The sequence below is a fragment of the Equus quagga genome, chromosome 3, assembly GCF_021613505.1.
Source record: "Equus quagga isolate Etosha38 chromosome 3, UCLA_HA_Equagga_1.0, whole genome shotgun sequence".
Classification (NCBI taxonomy): domain Eukaryota; kingdom Metazoa; phylum Chordata; class Mammalia; order Perissodactyla; family Equidae; genus Equus; species Equus quagga.
Genome location: NC_060269.1, coordinates 143,261,966 through 143,289,076, shown reverse-complemented (window position 1 = coordinate 143,289,076; position 27,111 = coordinate 143,261,966). Strand labels below are relative to the sequence as shown.

Below are 27,111 nucleotides of genomic sequence, written 5' to 3'. Positions count from 1 at the left end.
GAAGAAAGCAGAGCTATGTTAAGAGCTGACAATAGAGAAACAAAACGAAAAAATTTGAAAACCTGACAGTAAGGGAATTTCTAGAAGAAAATTTAAAAGCAGAGCAGCAAACTCTAGAAAGGCTCACGGCAGTCTAAGGGTTTTACTATATGATACCTCAGTGGTATCATGACATTAGTATTTCACAAAAGTACACGTGGCAAATACTCAATCTTTGTTGAGTGAATAGAGAAAGAAATTTGGTGGGAGGAAAAAAGTACAATCTTTTTAAAAGTTCAAAAATACCAAAACAAAAGCAAGAGATTATGATGGATTTCCCATGTGCCAGGCACTGACACCAATAAGTTTATAATCTAAGACTGCAGACTATTAAAAGGTAGTGTTAAATATGCAATATTAAAAGTGTGTAAATGATACAGAAATGGTACAAACAAAACGAGATGAGAGGGACCAGATTTCCAGAACAGGTGTCACACGAGGAAAGTTTTAAAGAAACAACAGGAGTTTGCCAGGAGGCGAGCGGAGGACAGGAGGCAGCAGAACCAGACGTCTGATCTCGCGGGGAGTTAGGCCCTCGTGCCAGGCAGGGAGTGCAGTGAACGAAAGGCAGGTAGAGAGGAATTAGCTGTGAAAATCCCTAAATCTCTCATCTCAAACAAGCAGTGGCTGTTTTTCTTTTAAGCATCGATGGAGGTGGGGGCTTCTCAGGTGAATGCTATACAATGCAACCGTAGAGCAGCGGGAAGACTCACTTGTACTATTTAAATTCTCTCTCTTCTTTTCTTTTTCAGCACACAGAGTTGAATCTTCATGAATTAAATGCACGGATGATGTGACTCTGATGTATGAATACGTGTCCAGTAGACACTCGGGAAGCTAAACCCCAATTTCCAGCTGCCCAGCTCACCCAGCCAGCAGTCCCTTCTCTCAGAAAACATGGCTGTGCACTGTCCATCATCATGAAGTGACCACCTCTGCTGGGTACCCGTGGACCTCTGCAAACACCAGCTCACTTCTCTGCTTACTAGATGGATTAGCTTGCTAGAGCTGTTGTAACAAAATACCAGAAATAGAGTGCCTTCAACAACAGGCATTGATTGTTTCACAGTTCCGGGGGCTGGAAGTCCAGGATCAAGGTGTCGACAGGGCCATGCTCTCTCTAAAGGCCCCAGGGCAAGATCTGTTCTAGAGCTTTCCTCGCTTCTTGCAGTTCATTGGCTTGTGGCAGCATAACTCTGTCTTCACATGGTGTCCTCCCTGAGTCTGTATCTATCTCCAAATTTTCCTATAAGGACACTAATCACGTTGGATAGGGGCGCACCCCACTCCAGTCTGACCTCATCTTAACTAACTGCATTTGCAACAACCTTGTCTCCAAATAAGGTCACATTCTCAGGTACCAGGAGTTAGGACTTATGAATCTAGGGGGGAAACAATTCAATCCATAACACTTGGTTTGCCGCCAAGCTTCTTTCTGCTTCTTTATTTATAATACAAATAATGTGTAACAACATATTATACAAACTGAGGAAATATGAACATAAAAAGAATGAGTGTTGAAAACTGAGTCAAATGTTCTATAAAGATTTAATAAAGCCCTGCCAACTGGATGAAATTACTGATCGTGAATAAACTGTAAAAGTGTAAGGAGAGAAAAAAACAAACTAAAAACCTAGAACTCTGAACTCCAAGTGTTATGCTCCAATTCAAAGAAGTCAAAACAAAGAAACCGAAAATTATAGAGGACGAATTTGGGGTACTGTTTACAGAAATGCTAATCGCAAAACTTCAAGTAACTCATAATAAAAACATTACAGTCTCGGACCTACATCAAAAGATTAGCGAATGGGTGTTTTAAGTGCCTTGCTTAAAAATCCTTTTCATTCGAGGCAACACCCTAAAAGGAACAGACACGGAAAGATGCCCATGAAATACTGTTAAGTGAAAAATTCAAGTTACAGGATATGCAAAGTATCCCATTTTTCTCTAAAGAGTTTCAATATATTTGAGAGCACATTTGCAAACAATTTTAACAGGATTGGACCGTTATGAATGAATGAGTCTAGACAGTGACCATCAATGCTGCTAATATCACAAAACGAGAGAAAACCAGACATTATCTGTCTCCTGACGCAATGTCTAATACCACCTATAAATTGCTTTTGCCTCAGAAATGAACCTCTATCTGATCTTTATAAGTACTAGTTTATAGAAAATGCAGAGGACAGAGGGACATGTTAAGAACACTGTGAAAGGGGCCAGCCTGGTGGCGCATCGGTTAAGTTTGCATGTTCCGCTTAGGCGGCCCGGGATTCGCCGGTTCGGATCCCGGGTGTGGACATGGCATCGCTTGGCAAGCCATGCTGTGGTAGGCGTCCCACATATAAAGTAGAGGAAGATGGGCACAGATGTTAGCTCAGGGCCATGCTTCCTCCGCAAAAAGAGGAGGATTGGCAGCAGTTAGCTCAGGGCTAATCTTCCTCAAAAAAAACCTTAAAAATAAATAAATAAATAAAAATAAAAAATAGAAAAGAACACTGTGAAAATGGAATCAGCAAAGTTTAGCCTACGGGAAATACTACAGGAAAAGTAACTAGGTTCTTCAACAAATAAATTGCAAGGGGCAAAAAAGACACAGAGGAGCATCGTATAGATTAAAAAGAGATATAAGGAGATATATCAACCAATTGCAACGTATGGGCATTATTAGGATCCCGATTCAAACAAATTTTTTAAAAATTGCATTTACAAGACAATCAAGAAATCTGAACACTTCTTGAATATTTGTCTATACTGAAGAACTACTGTTGACTTTTCACAGTGTAATAGTATTATGTCTTTATTTTTAGGGACACATACTGAAATATTTACAGATGCAGTGACAGCAAGACTGCGATTTGCTTCAAAATAAAGACAGATGGTAGGAGGAGTGGGTCAAAGTAAACAGAACAAGATTGGTCATGAGCTGAAAGTTGCTGAAGCTTGAGTGATGGGTAAATGAGGGCTCATCAGACTCTTCTACTGTTGTACATACCCGAAATTCTCCATAATAAAAATTAAAAAGAAAAACATTTGATCGGTATATTCACTTTGGAAAATTGTTTGGTAGTATTACTAAAAGTGAAAGAATGTATACCCCATGGCCCAGCAGCTCACTCCTAGGTATATACTCAACAGAAATGAGTACATAAGCCACCAAAAGACACATACAAAAATCTTCATAGCTGTACTGTGCATAAAGGCCCTGTATGGACTGAATGTTTGTGGCGCCCCAAATTCATCTATTGAAACCAGCATTCTGGTATTTGGAGGTGGGGCCTTTGGGAGGTAATTAGGTTCAGATGAGGCTGTGAGAGTGGCGCCTCATGACGAGATTAGTGCCCTTACAGGAAGAGGAAGAGACTAGAGCCCTCTCTCTCTCCTCCACATGAGGATACAAGATGAGAGCCGTCTGCCAACCAAGAAGAGGACCCTCACCAGACACCCAATCTCCTGCACCTTGATCTTGGACTTCCAGCCTCCAGAACTGTCAGAAATAAATGTCTGCTGTTTAAGCCACACAGTCTACGGCATTTTGTTATAGCAGCCCAAGCTGACCAAGACAGGCCTCAACTGAAACCTCTCAAACGCCAGTCCAGTAGGATAGATAAATAGATTACAGTATATTCATGTGATAGAATTCAACACAACGAGAATGAATATTTACAGCTACCTGCAACAACAAGGATAAATCTCACGAGTAAAATGTTGAACAGAAGAAGCCAGAAACCGAAGAGTGCAGCCCGTGTGCCACAAACCATAACTAATCTGTGCCACTGAAAGCCAGGAGAGGGGTTACCCCCAGGATGAGTTGGGGACAGTGGGTAGGAAACATGAGAGGGGTCTTCCGGGGACTTGTCCTTTGTCTTGATCTGGGGGCTAGTTACACAGACTTGCACAGTTGGTGAAAAGTCACCCAGCTGTAGACTCAGGCGCACTTTTCTGTATGCATATTACACTGCAACGTAAAACATGTTTAAATATTTTTTAAACTAAAAAAGATTCTGATTCAGTAGCTACGGGGTGGGACCTAAGAATCTGCATTTCTAACAAGCTCTCAGGTGATGCTGATGCTGTTGGTCTTAGGGTCACACCTGGAGAAGCACTGAGCTGGGCCACTAGTGCTCCAGTGTCCGTGAGAATTTCCAGGAACAGGTTCAGTGGACAATGCATACTCCCCCTGGCCTCCTTCCTGCAGCTTTGCTCAGGGTTGCAGGTTTCTTGAGTGAAGCCGGCTCTTCACTGTCTACAGAACCCCATGTAGAAGTGTTGGCATGACATTCCAGAGCCTGTCTTCCATCTGCCTACAAGCTGCTCCCCAGGCTCACGGCCTGACAACCTCCTAGACATGCAGGGCTCTGGCCTCACTGCTCTCCAGGCCATATCTTCTAAGCGCCTGTCTCAACTTGCATCACTCACGCCTCTACTTGTGCCCCTGGAATGCTCCAGTGGAATGCTCTCCTCTGCTTCCGGAACACTTCCACACCCTCACGGCTGATTCAGATGCTACATCCTCCAGGAAGCCTTCTCTCCTGGCCGCATCGTGGCTAATCCCTCCCCGGACAGCCCTCGACACAGAATTCACACCTGACAGCGAGCGTGGACCAGCCTGCCCTGCATCTCAGCCCACTGTGGAGGTGCAGGTCTCCTCACTCAACGTCAGCTTTTCCAGACCAGGGAACTCCAGTCAACACCATCCTCTGCCAAACAACAGCAGGCTCGGCACCCGGGAGAGCTCACTACATGTTCACATTTACGGGGTTGAAAGGTGAGCACTTGGAGTCAGTCAGGTTTGAATCTGGTTCCGTCGTTTTCCAGAAATATGACCTTGGGCACATTATTGAATATCTCTGAGTCGCCGGGGAGCACTGCATTAGTATGATAGGTGTAGTGCTGAGTGGTGGCCCCCAAAAAGATTTGTCCAATTCCTGACCCCGAGAATCTGTGAATGTGACCTTATTGGGAAAAACGGTCTTTGCAGACGTAAGTAAGTTAAGGATCTTGAGATGATATCATCCTGGACGTAGGGTGGGCCCTAAATCCAATGACAGGTGTCCTTACGAGAAAAAGGCAGGAAGAGGTTTGAGCCAGAGACACAGAGGGCGGCCAGGTGAAGCAGCCAGAGATCAGCACACCTGGAGCCGCCAGAAGCTGGAAGCAGCCAGGCAGCCTCTTTCCCTGCAGCCTTCAGAGGAGCGCGGCTCTGCCCCGCCGTCCGCTGTGGACTTCTGGCCCCTAGAACCGGGAGAGAGTGAATTTCTGTTGTTTTAAGGCCCCTAATTTGTGATGATTCGTTACGGCAGCCCTAGGAAACCAACAGAGTGGGGGTCAGATGAACGCTTGTTCTTTTGTCCCTGTGATCACCAAAACCCGAGATTAATTTAAAAGCTTTTAACGCATATGGATTTTATACTTTCCTATTTTATTTGACAAACACTTATATAGTATTTAGTATACATCAGATACTATTCTAATTGCTTTATAAATATTGTTTACATAAATATTACAATGACCCAAAAAGTACTATTAGTATTATCACTTCCATTTTACAGAGGGAAAACGAAACAAGAGAGAGTTTAAGTAACTTGCCTAAGGTCACAGAGCTAGTGAACATCTCAGCCAGGATTCAAACCCAGACAGTGGCTCCAGAATGTGAGCTCCTCACCACCACCCAAGTGTTGGGCTTATTTCCAAATCTAGACCCCAGACAAGCAGAGGGTATGTGGCAGGCCTGCCTGGGGCCATCTCTCCTGGGAATGTCCATCCTCCTCGATGGTTCTGACCCAGCACTGCCCTGTACAGACCACACTCTACAGCTGCTTCTCCAAGCACAAATTTTAGGACCTCCCTTCCGTTCAACCCCAATAGACAAGCAATGTTTAATACCACGTTGGCTTCACCCAGCAGCTGCTGGAGTGGCCTGTCTTTATTTACGTTCACGCGTAATCTCTCATTTCCTGCATGTGTTTGAAGCTCTCCTGAAAGACGTCGTCACTGGAGACCAGGAGAGCAGGAAGCTCTTCTTCCTGTGGCTTTTGCGGGACTCTTCCCACCGTTAGCACACCTTTCCCAAAAGCGTACAGCCCGGCTCACTTGTCACTTATGGGGAAACAGGAGCACATTTCAGCAGGACTTTGCAGACATGGCTATGGGAACACAGTCAACAGGACTAGCTTTTCAGTTTAGCTGCAAAAGCTGTACTATGAAGCAGAAGACACATACGTGGATGAGAAGAATACCCGCTACAGTCTGTGGACGTGTCACCTCCCACCCAATCCCGCCCCACACTCACAAGTCCCTGGGGACATATAAACTCACTCTGTACAGCAGATCTCCCCCACAGAGGAAGGTGGTGCAGCATTGGAAGCTGGGCGTCACAGAGCCCTGGGTCAAACCCTGGCTCGGGCAAATGGCCATCATGTGTGACCTTGGAACAGTCCCTTAATCTCCCTGAGTCTCACTTTCTTCATTGGCAAAATAAATGCAGGGGCCGGCCCCATGTCATGGTGGTTAAGTTCAGCATGATTTGCTTTGGGGACCCAGGGTTCGCGGGTTAGGAGCCCGTGCGTGGTCCTACACCACTCATCAAGCTATGCTGTGGTGGTGTCCCACATACAAAATGGAGGAAGATTGGCACAGATGTTAGATCAGGGCCAATCTTCCTCACCAAAAAAAAAAAAAGAAGAAGAAGAAAAGTAGCAACTATGAACCTGGATTCTCAAGCCAGCCCTCCTGGATTCAAACCCTGTCTCTGCCACTGGCTAGTGTGTGACCCTGTTCACCTTAGCTCTCTAGGCCTCAGCTTCCTCTTCTGTAAAAGGAAAACAATAGTACCTAGCTCACAGAGTTGTTGAGTTGATCATATCCCTGAAAGCAGACACGTAAGAGCTGTTTGCTGTTCTAATTGTTAGGGTGAGAAGAGATGACAGCTGCAGACTGCCTAGTACAATGTGTGACATGGGGGAGGGAGGACCAACGGATATTAGTGCTTTCCCTCCATGACCTTATTTATGGCCAGGCCCACTGCCAGTCTGAGTCACATGATCTAAAGGAGACAGTGCTGGCTTTGTCTGAATTAAGGAAGAACACGCAGGTGTTGGATATAATACAACATCCTGATTCCATGAGGATATCAGCATAGACACACCTATTGGGCTGTCCCCCAGCCACCACTTTCCTGGGAGGCACCTCCCTGTCTGTGATGTCATGAAGACAGTGACAGCTCACAGCACCAGGCCCACGAGGTGTGACCCTGGCCATAGTTACTCAATGAGCCCATGGTTGGTGATTGGCCCAGGAGGGACTGGAATTGGCAATTGGGACTGAAAGAAAAAGCACCCCCAGCCACTCTCCAGGAGGCTGGCCTGAAAACTATAATGTTGGCAATCTGGGTCTCCACTCTGAGGACTATGGAGGTGCAGGAACCCAGAGAGGGGGGATAGGGAGGAGGAGGAATGAAGGGGCTATGCAGAGAGGACCCAACATGGGAGGCAGAGTCTGGAGAGCAAGATCTAGTCCCTGGTGGCTGACCCCTCGCCGAGTGCCATGAGATGACCCGGAGTCCTGATGGCAGCTCCTGCTTTGATTCCCTTAGCTAACAGCTCTCAGTTACCTGCAACAGAGAGAGCTCCCACTTCATATGACATCCTCATGGCATCTCGGACTCCACGAAACCAAGCTTCCCTCTTCCCTCTTTCCACGGCCCCTGACCCAACCCCACTCCCCCACCCACCATTGGCTCCCATTCCCAGGAGCAAATCAGATTAGCCTAAAAGGCCCTTAGAAATAGGTCGACCATCCTCAAATCTAATTTAAAAATATACCAAAACACGGTGGAGAATAATTTTAGAAAATTTCTGTAAAAATAAAAGCAGAGGAGACTTATTTTGCTTGCTCCATTAGAATGGCTCTGATCAGGGCCATGATTTATACAAAATTTATCATAGACCCATAAAACTGAAAAAGGCACTGCTCACCAGCCACACCAGATAATCTTCTGCAGCTCACACTTTTAATGCAAAAATTACTATTTTTCATAGTAACCCACGGTCATTTTAAAAGCACTCTGGTGAAATAAAAGGGAAATAAAGTACCCACGAGGTAAGCTGTGGAATATAGGAGAAACAACTAGTCCTGAAACAGAGGTTTCTCGATCTGCCACTGGCTAGTCGGGTGAACATGACTAGCAACATGCAACCTCGTTTTGACTTACTTTTCCACTCCGCACAAGGAAGTATCATAAATAAAAATAAGACCACCATCCACCACCACCATTTACCAACCAGGGTTGTTGGGAGACTCAAATGAACTAGCACTTAGCAAAGAAAGCCTCACAGCAGATCCTGGGGGCAGCAGGAAAGAACAAAGCAACAGAGAAAGACAAGAGCTCCTAAGATGTAGATACTTTTGTGGAGGAGTGAAGACCACTCAGTAAACTAGCATTACACCCAAGCGCTGCCTTCTGCATCCAGTTCTGCTACGGGGTGGGGGGGGGGGGTGCTTGCCAGGAGACACAGCCCACTAAACTTCAAAAGAAACGGAAGTGCTTCTTAAGAGCCAACTCCATGTAGAATGTTCCAGAGGGAGCAGTAACAAGGACATTTTAATGATCCCTCCTGGAGTCACCTTCTTTTTCCTATATCCCCTCCTGATACCAATGTTGGCATCAAATTTGGTCAATTCTTCCTCTCAAATAATATTAATAGCAGCCACATTTATTGAGGACTTTTCTCTGTACCTGGCAGGCATGGTTTTAAATATAGGCTTTACAAACATCACCCCATTTAAGCCTCACAGACAAAAGCTATCAAGTGAGTTAAGATTATAGTCATATTACATCTATGAGAACAGAAGCTCTGAAAATCAAACGTGGCCAAGATCCCCTAGCAGGTAACAGGCAAGAGCAAGGATTTGAACCAAGTCCTTTGAAATGAAATCCATGAAACAGATTTCCTCCGTTTCCCCCAGCACCTCTGCCTCGTTCTAAGTCAGGTGGTTACTACCTCCTTCTGGGCCACTGCAGGACCCCCACCTCCCTGTGACCTACTCTGCCAACTGCTATCGGATTCTTTTCCCAAAACCCAACTCCACTTCCACCCTGGCTCACAGCACCCAGCAAGGTGCCCCACAAAACGCAGGGGCTTTCAATAAACGCTTGTCGAATGAATGAAACCTCTCTCATGCTGCCTTAGCGTTCTTCCCTCTGCAAAACTCCCAGGTCTGACAGTCAGGGGCCTCCAGCTCTGGGTCCCCAACCTTGGCCGCTTTATTCCAGGACTACCCGCTTCACGGGTCCACCATGAACCACTGTCTCCTGCAGTCCCCGGACATGCCATTTCCTCTGCCTGAAACACCCTTTCCTCAACTCTGCCTGGTCATCCTGCCCTCAGTGCCCTTTCTAAGTTGAAGGAATGGACAAAAGACTCCTCCCAGATGTAAGCCATCACTCTCGTCTTAGTGAGCCCAGGCCCAGCACCCTGTATCGCTCCAGCAGCTTCAGACCAGGGCAGGTGTTTGTGAAATACCCACACCAGGATCTAGAACACATTCTGCCACGGCACATAGCCACCCAGTCTAATCCAAGCTAACCTTTCCTTCTGTCCAGGAAGTAGGCCTTTGTCGCAAGCCGAAGCTCCCCAGGACTTTTCCGTCTTTTACTTATAAGGATACAGCATGGGCTTCTCTTTAGACAGTTCCAAATGCAAAATCTGGTCTACCATTTTGGTCGGACAAAGGGTGTAAAAGTGGAAAACTCCCAAGTTGGATGGCCTGAAAAGAGGGAGTCCAGGGTCCGGGGCCCTCCCTTCCTCTTTCGCTCCTGTACTGAGACTTTGCACCCAAAACACTTCTCCTCTTTCACATGAAAGAACATCCCTATGAGGTACCATCTTCTGTGAAGATGTTACTTCACAGAGGACTTGTCCTGAAGTTGTCTGTTTTAGTTAATGCATTTATTTAAGATAATAAATAGAAATCTATCTCTTTTTTTTTTCGCATCTGCAATTATGAAGACATCTGCCTATGATTCGGTGCTCATGAAATGCACTGGCCCCAAATGGAAAAACCGTGATTGTCTTGTGTATGTGCCCTTTATGTTCAAAGTACCTAATGGGCACTTTGAGAATATTACGAAATCTAGTAACTGGGAGAAAGAACATAAATAATGAGATGGTGGAAGAAAACCAACACTCCAAGACCTCACCTGCTGAATTTAATATTACCTTCCTTAAGCAACTTAACAATTGTTGTTTAAGGGGTAGGGCTGGTCTCCTCCGGTATACTGCTGAAAATTTCGGGAATTTCTTTCTCCGAAGTAACAAGTATTGATGAAGGTCAAGGGACAAGCAGAGCTAACACCCTCAGATTACATTAGGATTTAAATTCTTCAGACGCCTCCTTCTAGACCAATGATGATGGAGTTCAGAACCTCAGAATGCACTGGAAATAGGACGTCTTTAACCTGAACATTTGAATGAAGACTTTTAAAAATACCTCTTTCCCTCATAAAATAAGTATGACGATGCCTTCCTCTGAAATCTAGAGGAAGCAAAATCAGACAACATATGGAAAGAGACTACGGGATTAACTAATTACACACGACGCCTTAGAATGGCACATGGACACTTCACAATCGCTTTAAAGAAGTCACATAAATTCATATTAAACAACCAAATTCTATGCCTTTTATGTTAAAAAAAGAAGCCAACACTAATAGAAACACTAGCAGGTATTTGTTTATTCAATAAAATTTATGTCTACAACTAAACGAAGGTATTTCTATTGAGAACAGTGAATTTGTACTCAATATTAATAAACAAACAGCTTATTTTCTACTCTGTCCTTTGGATTTCCAAATTTAGTCTTTTAAGCAATGACATAAACAGTGCGCAGTATTTGCTCAGGACTCTCTGCAGTGACAAGAGGGCTCAGAGTGATGTATTTCATTGAATTGAAATTTAAACTAACCAAAAATTGAGAACTACACTTCCAATTGTTTGTTTCAGTTGCTTAATCTAAGACAAACAAATGTAAAAAAATTCACTATAAATGTATTTTAATGAAAATCTATAAACTGCCCATAATAAAACAAGTGCTCACGTTCAATAAATATATTCTCTCCGTTTCTCTTACACACACACACACTCACACACAGACACACACACACACACACACACATAAGCCTCTTATGAACAGCTGACCAGCTAAGAAAGACGATAAAAGTTACCACAAATTTTATAATTTTTAGTAATCAGTGAGAGTACTCAAATCTTTGTAGTTTACAGAACAAGCTTAGGATAGATCTAACATTAAGCCAGTAAAACTTTCAACCGCCAAGCTCTAGCAGTGGATACTCGCCACAGAACATTTTAATTTTCATAATCCGGTTCCTGAAAACACACACCCCGAGGATTTCAAAGTACAGATGAGAAGAGTAAACAATGGTAACAAGGCTGAAGTAGCCAACTAGTAGTTCGTAGAAAGAATAATAGCACGACGCCATGAGAGTTCCGACAACGGGCTGTCCTTTCCTCTCACTCAAACTCTTAGAACCCAGGCGAACAGTTACTCAGGTGCACAGGCTGCGGCAGGACTGCCCTCGCCCTAAGCAATGTCAGAACTGCATTTTGTGGTGGTGGAAGAGAGTTAAATTTTTAAATGCTAGCATAACCATGAGAGGTAATTATTAACTTCTCATTTGATGAAAAGAATTTACATTTTTACCCTCATTATTACCTTTCGTGTGTACTTGAGAAGAATTCATTGCTCTAACCCCCCCCCCCCCCAAAAAAAGGCGGGATGGAAGGAGGATAACGAATTGGAAAACACAGCAACGTAGCTTGATTTCACTTCTTACAATCACACTCCTCACAACCTCTTTAACTGGTACAAGTTTTCTTAACTTCTGTCTAAATATTTTCTGTTGCTGTGCAGTTGAATCACTTTGAACCTCATACTTTAAAATACTGAATATAACATATATTACTTGTATTGTCATTAACAAACAACATTGTGCATGTGCACGTGTGTTTGGAGACAAATCCTGGCTTTTCCCACAATCGGCACTTACCTTCAGGGAAAGGATTCGGCTGCACCACGTGGAGAAAGACGCGCACCATTTGAAAGAGACCGCCAATGGGCCCAGCATCGTAAGAGTCTTTGGTTTCATAGTTCATTGCAGGCAATTCAAACTCCAAAACATCAGGGCTCTTTGTGGGTGATGGCAGCCCCTCTGAAACAGTAGTCCCACACAGCCCCAGGAGCAGCAGGAAGCAAAGTGTAAGGGCCATAGCTAGCAGGATCCCCCAAACATGAGGTAGGACTGGGGGTCTCCCGCTGCAGAAGTTCTGGAAGCCTTGGATAAGACAGGAGCGTGTGCTTCTGCGCAGAAGAGGCGCAGGGAGGACGGGTCTGCTGAGTCCTGTTTTCCGGCCGGGCTGGCATGCGGCAAAGGGCGTCAAAGAGCTTTCTCCAGGCGGGTTGGTCGCTCAGGACGCAGCATCCCTGGCAGGGAGAGAAGGGGCAACCGTCACTCACGCGTGCAGCCTGCCTGCCCAGGAGCTTCCTGGAAAGGAGGCTGCAGAGCTTTCCAACAAGCCGTTCGGCCTAATCCGGCAGGTGGGAAGCAAACACAGAGCCTGCTTCAGAGCTGCGGGGGCAGGGCAGCTAGAAGGTCCCTCCGCAAGAGGCCGGACTCGGAGCGCAGATCCTTCCTGGGTTGAGGGAACACCCTTAGGTGTAGAGAAGGCTGTGTGGTCTTAGAAACTAGCATTTATTAAGCACTTACTATATTCTAGACACTGTTCCACGTGCTTTACAGGTGGGACCCCGTGGAAGGCATTATCCCATTTTACAAATGAGGAAAGTGATACAGAGAGGATTTCGGTGACTTGCCCGAGGTCCTGGCTGGGGCCAGAATTCAAACCCAGTGGTTTGCCTTCAGATTCCAAGATCTAATGAGCAAGACACTCTTCCTACAGAGTCCTCCTTTCAGCCAGCCTCCGGTTAGAGGCTCAGAGGCCCCCAGCAATAGGCTATACGCTTATTTTTCCTCCAAGTTTGTGTTGCTGCCCCTGTCTCTGGAGATATATCTTACTCGGCCTTTTCTTCTACTCTTTGCTCACTGATCTTATCTCAAACATCCCCCTCTTCACTCACCCCCAACCCAAACTAGAACAGCATGGCCTCAACAAGGACTAAACTCTTTAAGATCGGGAGTCTATCTTTCTAATATGCTCACCAGGTAATCCTGATGGAAACCTTCAGCTCCAAGTCACCACCTGGTCACTAGAGGTCCCAGTGATGAGAGGTAGGGCAGAGGGAGACTCCTGCCCACCCCTGGGGAGAGGGAGAAAGAAACAGAAATCCTAGGAGCAGCTACTAACCCAACGTCTAGTGAGAGCAAGGGACCGAGAACACCTCCAAGATGGACCCTGTCCTCCTGGTATTTCTATCCCCAGAACTGAACACAAGGCAGGACACACAGTCGGGGATCAGGAAGTGCTGCTATATATATAACTGAATAAGCCAAAGAGCCTGCTTTCCTTGTGCCCCTGCAGGGCGCTGGGTGACTCAAAACAGAACCCACCAGAGGAACTAAGATGCTCTGCTCGCCTCTCTGTTCTGGGGTCAGGAACATCCTGATTTCATCTTGTACATTAGATACACACTTATGAACTTTGAAAAGAAGGACAGGGTGCTCCTGAAACACACTGTGATATGGGAGAGGGGGCACCATCAAGAAAGTGACACCTTGTACAAGGGACCAGAGGGCCCACTACCTACATCCCACCAAGTCAAAGAGAGCCCCAGACAAGTGGTGGGACTGCATGAGCTCTTTGCATGAAGATGTTAATTCCTATTTAATCCCCTTAGATATTGCCTCATCTTCTAGGGCCTGGCCCACTCCAATCCCTTCTGCACAGAGCTACCAACAGAATGACCCTGAACTCTCCCTTTATCAAATCATGGGCTGCTCAGATCCCCAGTGGCTCCCAGTGTCAACCTCACTAACCTCAGGCTTCCATGTCGGCTCTCCATCTCCCCTACAGATACACCAGGGCAATCTCCCTGCCAGGCGTGGCTGCTGCTGCACACACCCTGGCCTCAGGCTCTGAAGTGCTCCAGCCTTGCTCTGGTTCTTGTAGGAAATCACCACTGCACACGTTCAAACACAGGCCCGCTCTGCTCAGTCTTCCTACCATTTCCAGAGAGAACAAATGAGAAAGACGCAAAACCAGTTAGCTTCTGCAAGCCCACTCTCTGGAAGTCTCCATGGCTGCACAGGGTAGGCGGACGATGTGAAAGGAGAGATTGTGCGGTTATTCACATAGGATAGGACTGCTCTCCTTTAAGCAGGCAGGCATGCACACACACATCACACACAACACACTAACAAATACCACACACACATACACACATCACACATACATACAACACACACCAACACATGTACATACACCCACACTGACACACACTACACATATACACACTATACACACTAGCACCCCCCACACAGATACAGCACATACTATCTCATGCTGTGTACATATATATCACACAGACTACACACACATACCACACGCACATGCAACTCATGCCATGAACATACACATCACACACTGACGTGCAACACAGACACACCACACATACACACAACATACATGCACACGACCCCTACACACACTCACACACACCACACTCACATCTTATCTCGTTTTCTGCTAACGGACAGGCAGAGAGGACAGCAGCTGGAGGGATTAAAGGCTCAGCTGCTAAGAAAGGCTGACTTCCTGGTAATGCCACCAGCTTCAGCCAGAGACGGGGAGAAACACAGCAGGGGAGAAACGGCAGGAGGCCCATGGGGGAGCTGGATAAACAGACTTCCCAACTCCCTCAGTGAGAAGGCCAGGGAAGGGAGATCCCAAATGAAAGGCAGCACTGCTTCTCCCTGCTGCTGAGATGAAACGTCAACCGAGTTAGCACCTGGAGCCGCTTGTCCTCGTTTCTTTACATCTTGCTCCAAAGTGTAGGTCCCTCTTAAATTTTAGAGTAAATTTTAAGAAAACATTCTCACTACTTATGAAACACTAGACAACTGATAAAAGTCAACTCATAAAGGAGTTTTTCATCTCAGTTTTAACTGCCTGTGCCAAGAGAGGTCTGGGTCCTCACCTGTGAAACCCCGCTGAGCAGCAAGAGCAATTGAGAGGAGCTGGCAGAGCTGCCAGCATAAAACCCAGGAAAGCCCTCCTGGACCAACAGGTGCATCAGCATAAAATGGAGTCTTTACTTAAAATGCAGATTATTGGACCTAATTCCTGGGGATGAGGCCCATTAACCTGCATTTTTAACACTCTCCTGAGCATTACCACCTGCCTTGGGGGGTGCCTGATTCTTAAGACAACTGACGTCTGAGAGCCAGCACTGTTGCTGAGTACCCACCCACCTGGCTAATTCACACCACTTTCCAAAGGCACCTTCAGCTTCCCAAACCCAACAGAAGTGAGGCAAAATCCCCCCAGACGCCTTCCTTACATTACATTGAACTGATCTATCTTGGCTGCTGTGTGAGGTCTCTGATTAACTCATGTCTGCACCCCTAGAGCCTGGCACACAGTAGGCACTCCATAAGGACTGCTGAACTCAAACGGTGGGGCGTAGAGGGAGGGCTAACACAAAATGGACATTATTGCCTATTTCAAAATTGTCTCAAGCATCGCTCAGCAGTCCCACAGCCTCGGGAAGCGAGGTGTTGCCCGTAGCTGTTTCCTCCAACACAAGCAGCAGGCTGTCTCCTCCTGGAATTACTCACGGCAGAACTTAGTTCTACTCTTCTGGAGGCCACACCTTCTGCTGGGACCCTCAGCTTTCCAGGCTTTGGAAATTGCTCCCTCAGGGGCTCTCTCTTTACACAGGCACTAGACTAACCAATAAGGCCGTCTCACCATTTTTATGGTTTATGGGGTGTAGATTCCTGGGTTCCACTCCAAATACACTTATTTCAAACTGGGACAGGGGCCCAAGGATGTGAATTTTAAGCAAATACCTCCCATGATTCTGAGCCTGGAATCCAGAGAATAGCACTTCCACCAACATTGGTTTAAAAGCAAAGATGGTGACCATCCAGCCTCATTTCTTCTCGTCCTTTGACGGAACTTCTTTTAAAGGGACCTTTGTAGTAGATGTTTGTCATCTGGGTTATTTTTGCGGGGAGAAGGGTGCGACGGAGCCGCCCAGTTTCTGAGCTACCTTTGTGAGTCTTGTGGACTGCAGCCCTGCCTCTCATGCGAGCCCAGCTCAGGTGCCCACACTATGCCTTGGGGGGTGAGTCAAGCTGAGCCAATCACATGCTTACTTCTGGGCTTGCGCATGGAGGACACTCAAGCAGAGGCAATTTCTGATTCATTCTAGCAGTGATGGCGACAGTGCCAGCAGCCACATCCAGACTCTCGTGGTGGCAGCTATGGCCATACACCAACCAGGGGTCCTGTTACAGGTCCTGAGTCCCGCTCCCTTGGGCTCCTGAGCCTGGCTAGCCAGCCTTCCTGTCACTTCTGCAAGCCACCCAGTACCCAGTCCCTTTCTGCTGAAATTACCCAGAGCTGGCTTCTATCATTGCAACAAAACATCCTGACTCTTAACAAATCTCAGAGGTAGTTCCTGGGCCCCTGAAAAACCTATTTCCTTCATATTTTAAATGGTACCAACAAAACAATATTTGGTTTAAAGTTTTCTTATTTTCAACCTGTCCTTTGATGCACGTATTAACTTCACTGCACTAGGATGCACAGAAATAGTTCAGCAAGGAAATCATGAGGAAGTTCATAAAAAAATTATGAGACACATGACGAAAACAAAACAAAAAGGCACTGCTGAAGAGACAGCATTCCGGGCTTTGAGGCAGGCAGGGATGGCCTAGTCCCACTTATTAACTCGGTGACAGCGAGCAGTTGCTTGCATTCTCCATCCTTTCCTTTGCTCATCTGTAAAATGGGGTTTCCGATCGCGCTGGAGGGTTAGAGATCAAATAGGCACAGAGCTGGCAGTCAATAAAGGCTCTGTGCACCGCAGCATCAGTATTCTAAATTCCACCGTGGCCCCTGGGCTCACCTGACAGACGGGACTGCTCCGAGGATATTGAAATTGGAAACTCACAAATGAGTGAGAAAAGAAAAAGAAGTAGTAACTTCTCACAATCGGAATCTTACGAAGCTGCCGATATTCAAGTCTTCGAACCACAAAAGTGGCAGTTTCATTTGGTTCAATCTAACACCCCAGCAGCTGTTTGAGTCTCCAGTGGGTCTCTGTCGGGGCGGGGCGCCGTTCAAGGACCCTAATCACACACCTGCTTATCTTAACAAAGGTCAGCCCCCGCCCTCAGGAACCCGGGAAAGCTTTATCGAGCAGCGGCAGGAGAAAGGTCAGGAGCTGCCTCGGGCTGCAGGCACAACCTGTTGCTGCAGGAAGCCTGGGCGCAGGCTTCCTCCAGCCCACCGCCAGGCCGCCCCCTCCTGCCCTCGCTCCCTTCTCGGCGGGAGCCTCTCCCGGGCTGCGGGACACAAAAGAATGGGCGGAGGGGAGGGCGCGGGAAGCCGGGAGACTCGAGGAATCCGCCGCCGCCGGGGGGAGGGGGTCGCCCAAGAAACTTGGCTGCCCCAGCGTGTCGGCGCCGGTTCCCCGCCGCGGCCCGCGTGGACAGGGATCGGGGCCCGCCAGGGAGAAGGGGGTTCGGAGTGGTGTCTTCCCGCCGATCGGATCTCCTGCCCCTTTGGGCGCGGGCTTTCGGGGATACTGACCTCGGGCCCCCGACTCTCCCGCACCGCGAAACTTCCTCTGTCCGTGTTTCCCTTTGTTGTCCCGGCCGGCGCCGTACTGGTGGGGTGCGCCCCGAGCACCCAGTTCTCGATCCGGCAATCGCAGAAGGTCCCCGCGCTGTGCACCCAAAGAGGGCAAGGGGAGGCGTCAAGCCAGGGGTGCGTGCGTTCCCCCATGGACGCGGGGAGACGGCCTCCCATTGCGCCCCCAGACGCCCCTCCTGCTGTGATTGGTTGCGCCGCGTACTCCATTCTGCAAACCAGTGGAAGGTGACCCCTTTCCATACCCCGCTGGAGTGGCTCAGTGCTCCGCGCCCCAGGTGCCACCCCCCAGCACTCCCCTCACTGCAGAACAGTTCCCAAGCCCCTGACGAACCTCCCCTCGGTCCGCCGCTCTCCCAGAGAGCGAGCCCGCGGCCTCTGGGGTCCCGGTACCGCTCTCCTCCCACCGTCTGTTCGCGCCTCGAAACCTGGAGAGCCACAGCCGCCGGTTCCCCTCCAGTGGATGGAAAGAAGACCCACCACGCAGCCATCAGGCTGCCGGCAAAGTTTGCGCGCGTCCCCGCCCTGCCCGGAACTCCCGCTGGCGGGGCGCCCGGACCACCTCGCCCGCCCTGCAGCCCCTCTGGCTTCCCCGCCGCTCTCCGGGCTTGTATCACCTGCCGCGGGGGAGAAGGGCGCAGAGCGAGCCCCTCCATTCCCCATTCCCAACTTTCTGGAAGGGAGTGCGCTCAGCCCCACGCCGGATCCACAGACGCCTCCCGGGCTCCGGGGTGAGGACGCGGCTACTCACCGGGCGCTGGGGTCCAGCTCCTGCCTCGGCCCCTGCTGCCGCCGCCCCTTCCCTCGCAGCCCGGCTCGGCAGGCGCCGGCTCATGAATGATTTATTCGGGGACCACCGGGATGGCTTCGGAGAGGCCGCCCCCTGCCCTGCGCGCCGGCCAGACATCAGGACACGGAGGGCCGGGAAAGGCGCCAGCCCTACAGGCGCGCGAGCAAGGCCCAGGGTGCCCGCGGGAACCTGTTTTGGCCTCCCCTGCTCCCCGGCAGCGACTTGCGGATGGAACTGCCGGGGTGGCAGTGCTTCCTTAAACATACTCACCCGCAGCGGGAGAGCAGAGCGCGCGGCCAGGTGCTTGGTGGGGGCCGGCTCGGTATTTTAAAGATAGCCAAGCCCGAAGGTCTGGACGCGCTCCCGATTGGACCAGCAGGGCAGCCTCGCCACGCTGCCCCGGGCACCCAACGCGGGGCCTGGACTGCATCCATTTCCTGCCGGAGGAGCCCTGCTGACCCGACACGCCCTTCTCTCAGCACCCACGCCTCTTTTACCCAGAAAAAGTCTCCACTTGCTAGACCACCTAAAAACTCCCCCTGCTCTCTGTGGTACCAACTCAGACGTGCCTCGGTTGACTCCCCCTGGTGGCTTCAGACGCCTCTATTGCCACTCTCAACAGACTTCTCTTTTCAATTTATCAAAACAAAAATCAAGTCATTTGGTTCCTTAATGTGTACCAATCACTCTGCTAGTGGCTGGAGCTACATAAACGGCATAAAGCAGTCATTGCTCCCGTATGAGCATACAGGCATCCTCTCGGGCACCAAGCGCACTGAGCTTTAACTACTCCTTTCACGTGAGTCTCGAGGTTGTGAGTTGCCTTCGCCCCGCTGCGTTCACCCCGCAGTCTTGATCCCGTTGCTAAGCTGAGTGGTGGAAACCTTCTGCCAGAAGAAATCATTTCCCCTTCTAACGGCACCCACCCATGAGCACCTCAGGCCTCACTCACCACTTCCTATTCCCGAATTGAGAATACTGTGGGAAAATAAGGTGTGTGGAAGAAAAGCACCTTCAAGTCAGTGTCTAGCACACAGTAGGTATTTGATGTTTGTGATATGGATGGATAGATGGATGGATGGAAGGAAGGACAGACGGACAATTGAATGATGGGCAGGAACATTAACTCAGTAGTTCTTTCACTTACCCCAGAATCTAGCACAAAACAGGTGCTAGAAAGAGCATTGCTGGTTTGATCTGAACTTTAAACTGGTCTTGAATGTGCACATTTCCAGGACAACAAACGCTAGTGCAGGAAACTTCTGAGAATTAGACTACAGGCATGGCAGGGTTAGGTGGGACTCCTGCAAGGCTCCTACAGACCTGAGGCGTCCCTCTCTAAAGCTTCCTGCTCAGGGGCCTCTGCCTGAACCCCTCCAGAGGCCCCAGCCCTGATGCTCCGGACAGACCTCTCTGGCGGGGGCCAGGGGGGAGTTCTTCCTCCCCAGAGCAGCCAGCTCTGACCTGCCTCAAATTTTGATCCTGCCCCTTTTTTTTTTTAAAGATTTTATTTTTTCCTTTTTCTCCCCAAAGCCCCGGGTACATAGTTGTATATTCTTTGTTGTGGATTCCTCTAGTTGCGGTATGTGGGACGCCGCCTCAGCGTGGCCCGATGAGCAGTGCCATGTCCGCACCCAGGATTCGAACCAACGAAACACTGGGCTGCCTGCAGCGGAGCTCGCGAACTTAACCACTCGGCCACGGGGCCAGCCCCTTGATCCTGCCCCTTTTTATCACTGTGACTTTGGCTGCTTAATCTCCTTGAGCCTCAGTTTCCTCAGCAGAAAGATGAAGATAATTATGCCTCATAGGGCTCATTTTTTATTCCTAATAATGAAAATAATAATGACACCAGTAGTGGTAGTGGTGAGCGCTAACACTTCGTGAGCGTTCGCTCTGAATAAGTCACCTGCCAGGGGCTTTAAGCGCAGTATTTTATATAACCTTAGCAACAACAAGAGCAGTGGGGGATGATGACATTAGCTCCATCTAAAAGATAAGGCTGAGATATATTCAGTAATTTGCCCAAGTCACAAAGCTTGCAAGTGAAGCCCTGAATGTGACCTGGCCTCCAGAGCCCATGATGGCCCTAACACCCCGGTGCACCGAAAGATCGCTTGAAATCCTCTTGGGCCTGTGCTCCCGGGAGACATGCTGTGTGCCCGCCAGCTTTGGATGGAAATGGATGGCCATCTGTCTTTCCTGTAGGCACTGAATGCTTTAACTGTTTTTATCCATTTTCATTATCCCCCTCCCCGCCCCCGCAACACCTCCTCTACCTGGACCATCATAGGTGTTCACTAAGTGAGTGAATAAATAATAAACAGACAACACAATGTTAAGATCTGTTCTGAGCAGCCTGAGGCAGACAGTGCAGACAGTGACAGGACCTAATGATTTGTTCTATTCATTTCTGCTTGGAGTCCTCATCCTGCAGTCCTGCTATTTAGTACAACTGAATTTCTACAACATCTGTGATATGCAAGGCCAGAGGGAGTAATGTTATTCCCAGACACACACTCAGTCACTAGATGCAAAAATTAGGTCTCCCTTTCTGAGATCGCTCCTCATTTTTCCCACCCCAATGAAATCTAAACATGAGGCAGCATAGGATTCTAGAAAGAGCCAGGAGATTCACTCTGGTTCTGTCACTAACTGTCACTGTGGCCCCTGGCAAGTCACGTAACCCCCTGGGTTTCACATTCTTCATCAGTGCACTAGCTGTGCTCAATGGCCACCAAAATGGCTAGAGACTACCATTTTGGACTGTGTAGATACAGGACATCTCCATCATGGCAGAAAGGTCTATTGGATAGCTGGGTTAAACAGTGAATCTTAACAAAGGAAAAATTACAACAGGACTGGGATAAAAAACTTAAGTTTCAATGAAAGTGATCAGGGTTATGTGGTATTAGAAATGAAGTGTTAATTGAGATTACTTATTGTTAGAGTATACAACGGGTCATTCAACAATCCTCAATCTTTGATAAGATGTTCCTTATGAAGGACTTTAGATATTTTCCTCCAAGTCACTAAGACTAAAACAAAACAGGTGTGTGAGTATATTATTCTAGTTAACCTGACAATTTCTACCATGAATAACTACGTTCCAAAAAAATAATGTGTTCATATGAACAGCAAACATGGCAGCATATGACCCTGTAGAAAAACAAGGTTGTGTCATCTCAACACCCACAGTCCTGCCTTCTTAAGACTGAAATTTGTGTAAGAGACAGCCAATGAGAGAGGGAGAAGAAGAAAGAGAGACAGAGACAGAGAGATTGTTCTAAATAGAAATTCTACCAGTTTTGAAGGGAATGGCTTCATGCAAGCCAGGGTTCTCCTACAAATGTTTTATCTCATGATTTCCTGTTCATTCTGCTTTATCCCCCTTGCCTCTGGGCTTAGATACCAAAAATAGCATTGCTGGTGTTTAATAACCAAAAGCCAAGAAAACATTCTTCTGGTACTTTGAGAACCTTCAGGTAAGATTTGTAACTCATTCATCAAGCCCTTTGCATACTAATTCAAAGGCGGAGGAAGGAAACTTCAATCCAGTTTGGACAAAGAGAAGGGAAGAGGGAGACAGGGCCAGACCAGGGCCAGTGCCGCAGAGCTTGGATTCCTAACGTGAAACCTGGGGAGAAGTTGGAAAATGCCATCACACTTTAATAGGGGAAGGTGTGTGGTAGTTTTACATTTTATATGCTGGATCTGTCTTCTGGTAACCATTTCAAATAAATGCCTCATCTCTAGGGCTGGCTTTCATCTACGCCTTTCCCTCTGACATCATTTTTAACATGCACTAACTCAAATGGGGCTTTAAAATTTGCCTTTAGTAATCATATGGAAAAAACAAGGGCAGTAGAAGGGCAGAGAATTATAAAGCATTAGAATACTCTATCTCATTTTCTCAAGAAAAGTGAGGTTCCCTCCATCTAAGAGCTATTGAGAGATTGCAGAAGGAGGTGGGCAGGAAAATTCCACAATTTCTGATTCTATAGTTGTCAGTTTTTTGTCATATCCCATGAAAGGTTCACCCAGGAACCTGTAATTTGTACAACAGCAAAAGTTACATCTATGCTAAGCAGTGTTTTACCCTCTGAAAATAATTACTATTATTACTTTCCTCTGAAGAACTACTAATTTGCACTTAGCCTCATCGTCATCTGGAAGAACTCACTGGGTGTCCGTTAGTCAGTCAGTCAGTAATATTTACTCAGCATCTACTATAGGTCAGGAGCTAAAGACTCCAGTTACTCTGACCCAGAACATACTTATGAAAAAACAACTTTATCCAATGCTATCTTTCCTCTTATTTACCCCTTACATATTTCCCTCATTGTGAGACTTTTTTTTTTTAAAGATTTTATTTTTTCCTTTTTCTCCCCAAAGCCCCCCGGTACATAGTTGTATATTCTTCGTTGTGGGTCCTTCTAGTTGTGGCATGTGGGATGCTGCCTCAGCATGGTTTGATGAGCAGTGCCATGTCCGCACCCAGGATTTGAACCAACAAAACACTGGGCCGCCTGCAGTGGGGCACACAAACTTAACCACTCGGCCACGGGGCCAGCCCCACATTGTGAGACTTTTTAAAAAAGCATTCTCATGCTGGCCTGATGGCATAGCGGTTAAGTTCGTGCTTCGGCAGCCCAGGGTTCGCCAGTTGGGATCCCAGGCACGGACCTACACTTTGCTTATCAAGCCATGCTGTGGCAGGCGTCTCACATATAAAGTAGAGGAAGATGGGCACAGATGTTAGCTCAGGGCCAGTCTTCCTCAGCAAAAAGAGGAGGATTGGCAACAGATGTTAGCTCAGGACTAATCTTCCTCATAAAAAAAAAAATCCTCTGCAAAATTCTCTTTTGCTTCATACTTTATCTGCTACCTCAGCTGTAATCAGATATTTATTTTAACCCCACTAAACTTTCTGCTAATTAAAACACTCTTCACATTTGCCAGGGCAATTAAAGAGTTAAATTATAGTCCCATCCAGCTACTTATACCAGAGAGTGAAAAAAGAACAGCTACTTTTTGTGTTATAGTGGGGAAAGCATGGGATGGGAGGTTGACCAGATCTGGAAATGAGTCCTAGCTCTGCTTATTCATTCATTCATTCTCATTCATTCACAGATACATGTATTCAACAGTGTTGACTGAGCACCTTCTGTGGGCCAGACTGAGCAAAGAGATACAGCAGAGAATAAAAGAGAGGAGACATGGCCATCCAGAGCTTAACCCCTTATAGGGGAGAACATGAAACATGAAAGCCACCAAATTAATAAGCACATTCACTGGACACCCTTCAGTAAGTTACTCAACCTCTCTGAACTTCACTTTCCTCACCTACAAGATAGAGGTTTTGTGAAGATTAGATGAGATGATATATGCAACAGCTGGCACGCAATGGGCAATAAGTGGCAGCTATTATTTCTGCCGTTTCTATTTCTCTGTGAAACCCTCTCTCACCCCTGACCCCGCCACCCTTTTTTTATTTCCAATTTCATAAATTAGGAGTATAGGACTATTGCATGCACGAGCTAAATGTTCATTCCACAAATATTTACATAATATGTCCCAAGGATTTGCAAGGCTCCAAGCCAGAAGGGCCGAAGGAACTGGACATATTCTGACCCCTGCCCTGCAGAAGAAATTGTCCAAGACTTGGAAGTGGGCAAAGGAGATGACGGGCCTTCCTTTCAGTGGAGTGCAGGGCATGATGGGAATTATCAGATTCCACGGAGGTGTGTCTTTGACTGTATTTCTATGGAGTAGGCTATACTACAATCCTGTGAAGGTAGAAGTTAAATTAAAGAAAACCGATAACAGGGCAAATGAGTGTTCTCCAGTAGAGAGAATTCCATTTCAACCCCGTAGAAAAGATGATCCCAAACATACCTTTCATTGCCATATAGGTAGGAACAAGTTTTGCAACTATTAGCAAATATTCATTTCAGCATTCCCGATTGCCTATATAAATGTCTGTTCTTCAAAGTATCCTTTGAACCAGTCATAACATCTTTCTGGTTCCGTCATTAATGAATGAGTTGAGTAAAATCTTTGCCATGTGGTCACTATACATTTGCATGGGATTCATATTTTTAACTCCTTGAAAATTATAATTTAGAAGGCCTAATGGAGCTTATGATCTCTAGGGAGGCAAATAGCAAATTTTAAACATCAATTATTTTTTTTAATTAAAACGTGAATAAATGCTGGAAATGTGAAATGCAGAGTTACGACTGAGCCTTGTGAATAGACCTAACATTGCGATAACAGCCTTGCTGGGACGGAGTCACCACAAGCCTCACACCAAAGCCTCCTGTCGACCTTCCCTCCCGTCTCCTCCCCACAAGGATCCCATTCAGAGGCATCTTTGACTCAGGGCTCCAAGGCACTGCTGGAGACAAAAGGAAATATTTTAAAAGTTAGATTACAGTAAACTCCTTTTGACTGCTGAGAACACAGAATGATTTGTTGTTTTGTAATTAACGGGCTTGAGGTTCTTACAGATCAAGGAAAGTGGCTGGGAAGCAGGTTCCAATGTTCACAAAATGCGGTTCTCCGTCCAGCCTCCGAATGTCGGTGGAATGAGTCTCCGAGAAAGATGAGGGAGCATCGAGGAAGGCTGGCTGGGCGGAGAACATGTGCACAAACTGCTTGGAGATGGGATGAAGTACAAGACTCCCTAATCGCTTACAATAAGCTGGGTGACATCTGAGGGAGACTCCCAGGACAGTTTTCACTATGGAAGGAAGAAAACTACAAACGCAGTGAGAAAATTATTCTAGATCAGGGTTTTTTAACTCAACAGTCTCAATATTTTGAGCTGGATAGTCCTTTGTGGCGGGACTGTCCTGTGCATTGTAGGATGTTCAACAGCATCCCTGACTTCTACCCGCCAGATATAAGTAGCACCCCCTCTCCCAGATTGTCACAACCAAAGGTGTTCACAGGAGAAATTATTGACCTTGAGCAGAATTTTATCAGATACATTAAAAAGAGAGTCCATGGTATCAATTTGGGCAAAGGCTAAGGATGGTGGTTATGAACTGAAGCCTATCCATGCCCCCAAGCCACATGCGCCTTTCACGTTACCTAGTGACCTTGGGGAGTCGGCCCTTGCATTGATTGTGCATCAGCCCCAGGGACAGCTTGCCCTGGAAGAATTGCACAGTGAGTTATTTTGGGAACGTAACTTGCTTTCTTGTATGCCCCCTTGGGACATTCACAAACTTCCCGTGCTGGGTGCTTGTTCTGAGTACAGCCCAGTACTTGGAGAAACTCAACGTTTTACTTCTAAGTTTGAGCCTGGAAGCATTCAGAAAGAGTATACAAGGGCCGTTAATGATATTTCCCAAGGCCTGATGAGAAAGCGCCTGGCACGTTACACAGCTTCAATAAATCTCAGAGGAAAACAAGGAGAATAAAGTGATCCTATGTGCTCATAAGAAGACAAACAATGTAGTAACAGCAAGAGAGTGCTAAAAGATACACGAAGTACCTCCATGGGGCGGTCTGTGTGCTGTGCCTACCATTTGCCGACTATCTACTACTGTTATGCACGGAGCAAAGTACTTTTCACACTTCTCTTAGTTAATTAAATCCTCCTAAGGTATCATCGTTCCTCCCACTTTCCAGAGAAGGAAACTGAGGCTCACGGACTGGACTGTCCTCTATTATTTCCATAATAAGAATAATAGTTACCGTTTATCATGGTAACATTATTCTAAATATTTCATTTAATATTTGAGATAATCCTAGGAAACAAGTATTATCCAAGCAAATCAAACAAAAATATTTTGAGCATCTGTTATGTGCCAGGATGGCGCTAGGTGGTGGGGACACAGCGGTGGACAGTCTCTGCCCTCATGGAGTACATAGTCCAGGAGGAAAAGTAGACATGAATGAGTACTTATAAGAAGGATGATTCATTTCAAAATCTCACTTCTGCCTCCCAGCTGGAAGCTCCCACCCCGAGAATACAGACGGCAGCCTTTAGACCTAGGACTGGAAGTAAAGACACTTTCTCAGTGAGCTTTTCAGGAGCATCTGGTCTGTGCCAGGTGGGCCCTGTCCTTGGCACCTAGGGACACGGAGGTAACTTCAACCCCGTTCAGTAAGAAACTCTGCTTGGACCTGGCTCGCCATATGCTGCAGCTGCTCAATTAAACACTATTAAATGGCAAATAATGATAGTGGTAAAAAATAATTTAGAAAGAAGATGTAAGAGGAACAGCCACCAAAAATCCTGGATCTGCTGGAATGCAACAAAGCAAGGATCAGAAACCTGGGGAAGCAAGGCCTTGGAAAAACTGAGCCGAAGTTAGAAGATTCCAGAGATTAACTGGGACAAAAGCAGAAGTATAGCCTTGCAGAAGAAGACATTCGTATGCCTGTCATTCTGCAAAACACTTCAAGACTCAT

At 47.0% G+C, this 27,111-nt stretch overlaps 1 protein-coding gene across 11 annotated transcripts in view; it reads right to left on the bottom strand.

Moving 5' to 3' along the window:
* PROM1 (prominin 1) overlaps positions 1-27,111 on the bottom strand; it is a 147,719-nt gene that overhangs the window by 87,068 nt on the left and 33,540 nt on the right. For 3 of the 11 annotated variants that reach the window (XM_046657482.1, XM_046657481.1, XM_046657479.1), the window contains one exon: positions 12,107-12,540. In XM_046657482.1, coding sequence (XP_046513438.1) covers positions 12,107-12,326 — 220 coding nt within the window. In that variant the 5' untranslated portion in view covers positions 12,327-12,540. Of the gene's footprint in view, positions 1-12,106; positions 12,541-17,834; positions 17,971-18,228; positions 18,575-18,645; positions 18,935-18,954; positions 19,206-27,111 lie in introns of those variants that run through there. The other 8 variants (XM_046657475.1, XM_046657474.1, XM_046657484.1 and 5 more) reach the window with 8 other exon arrangements.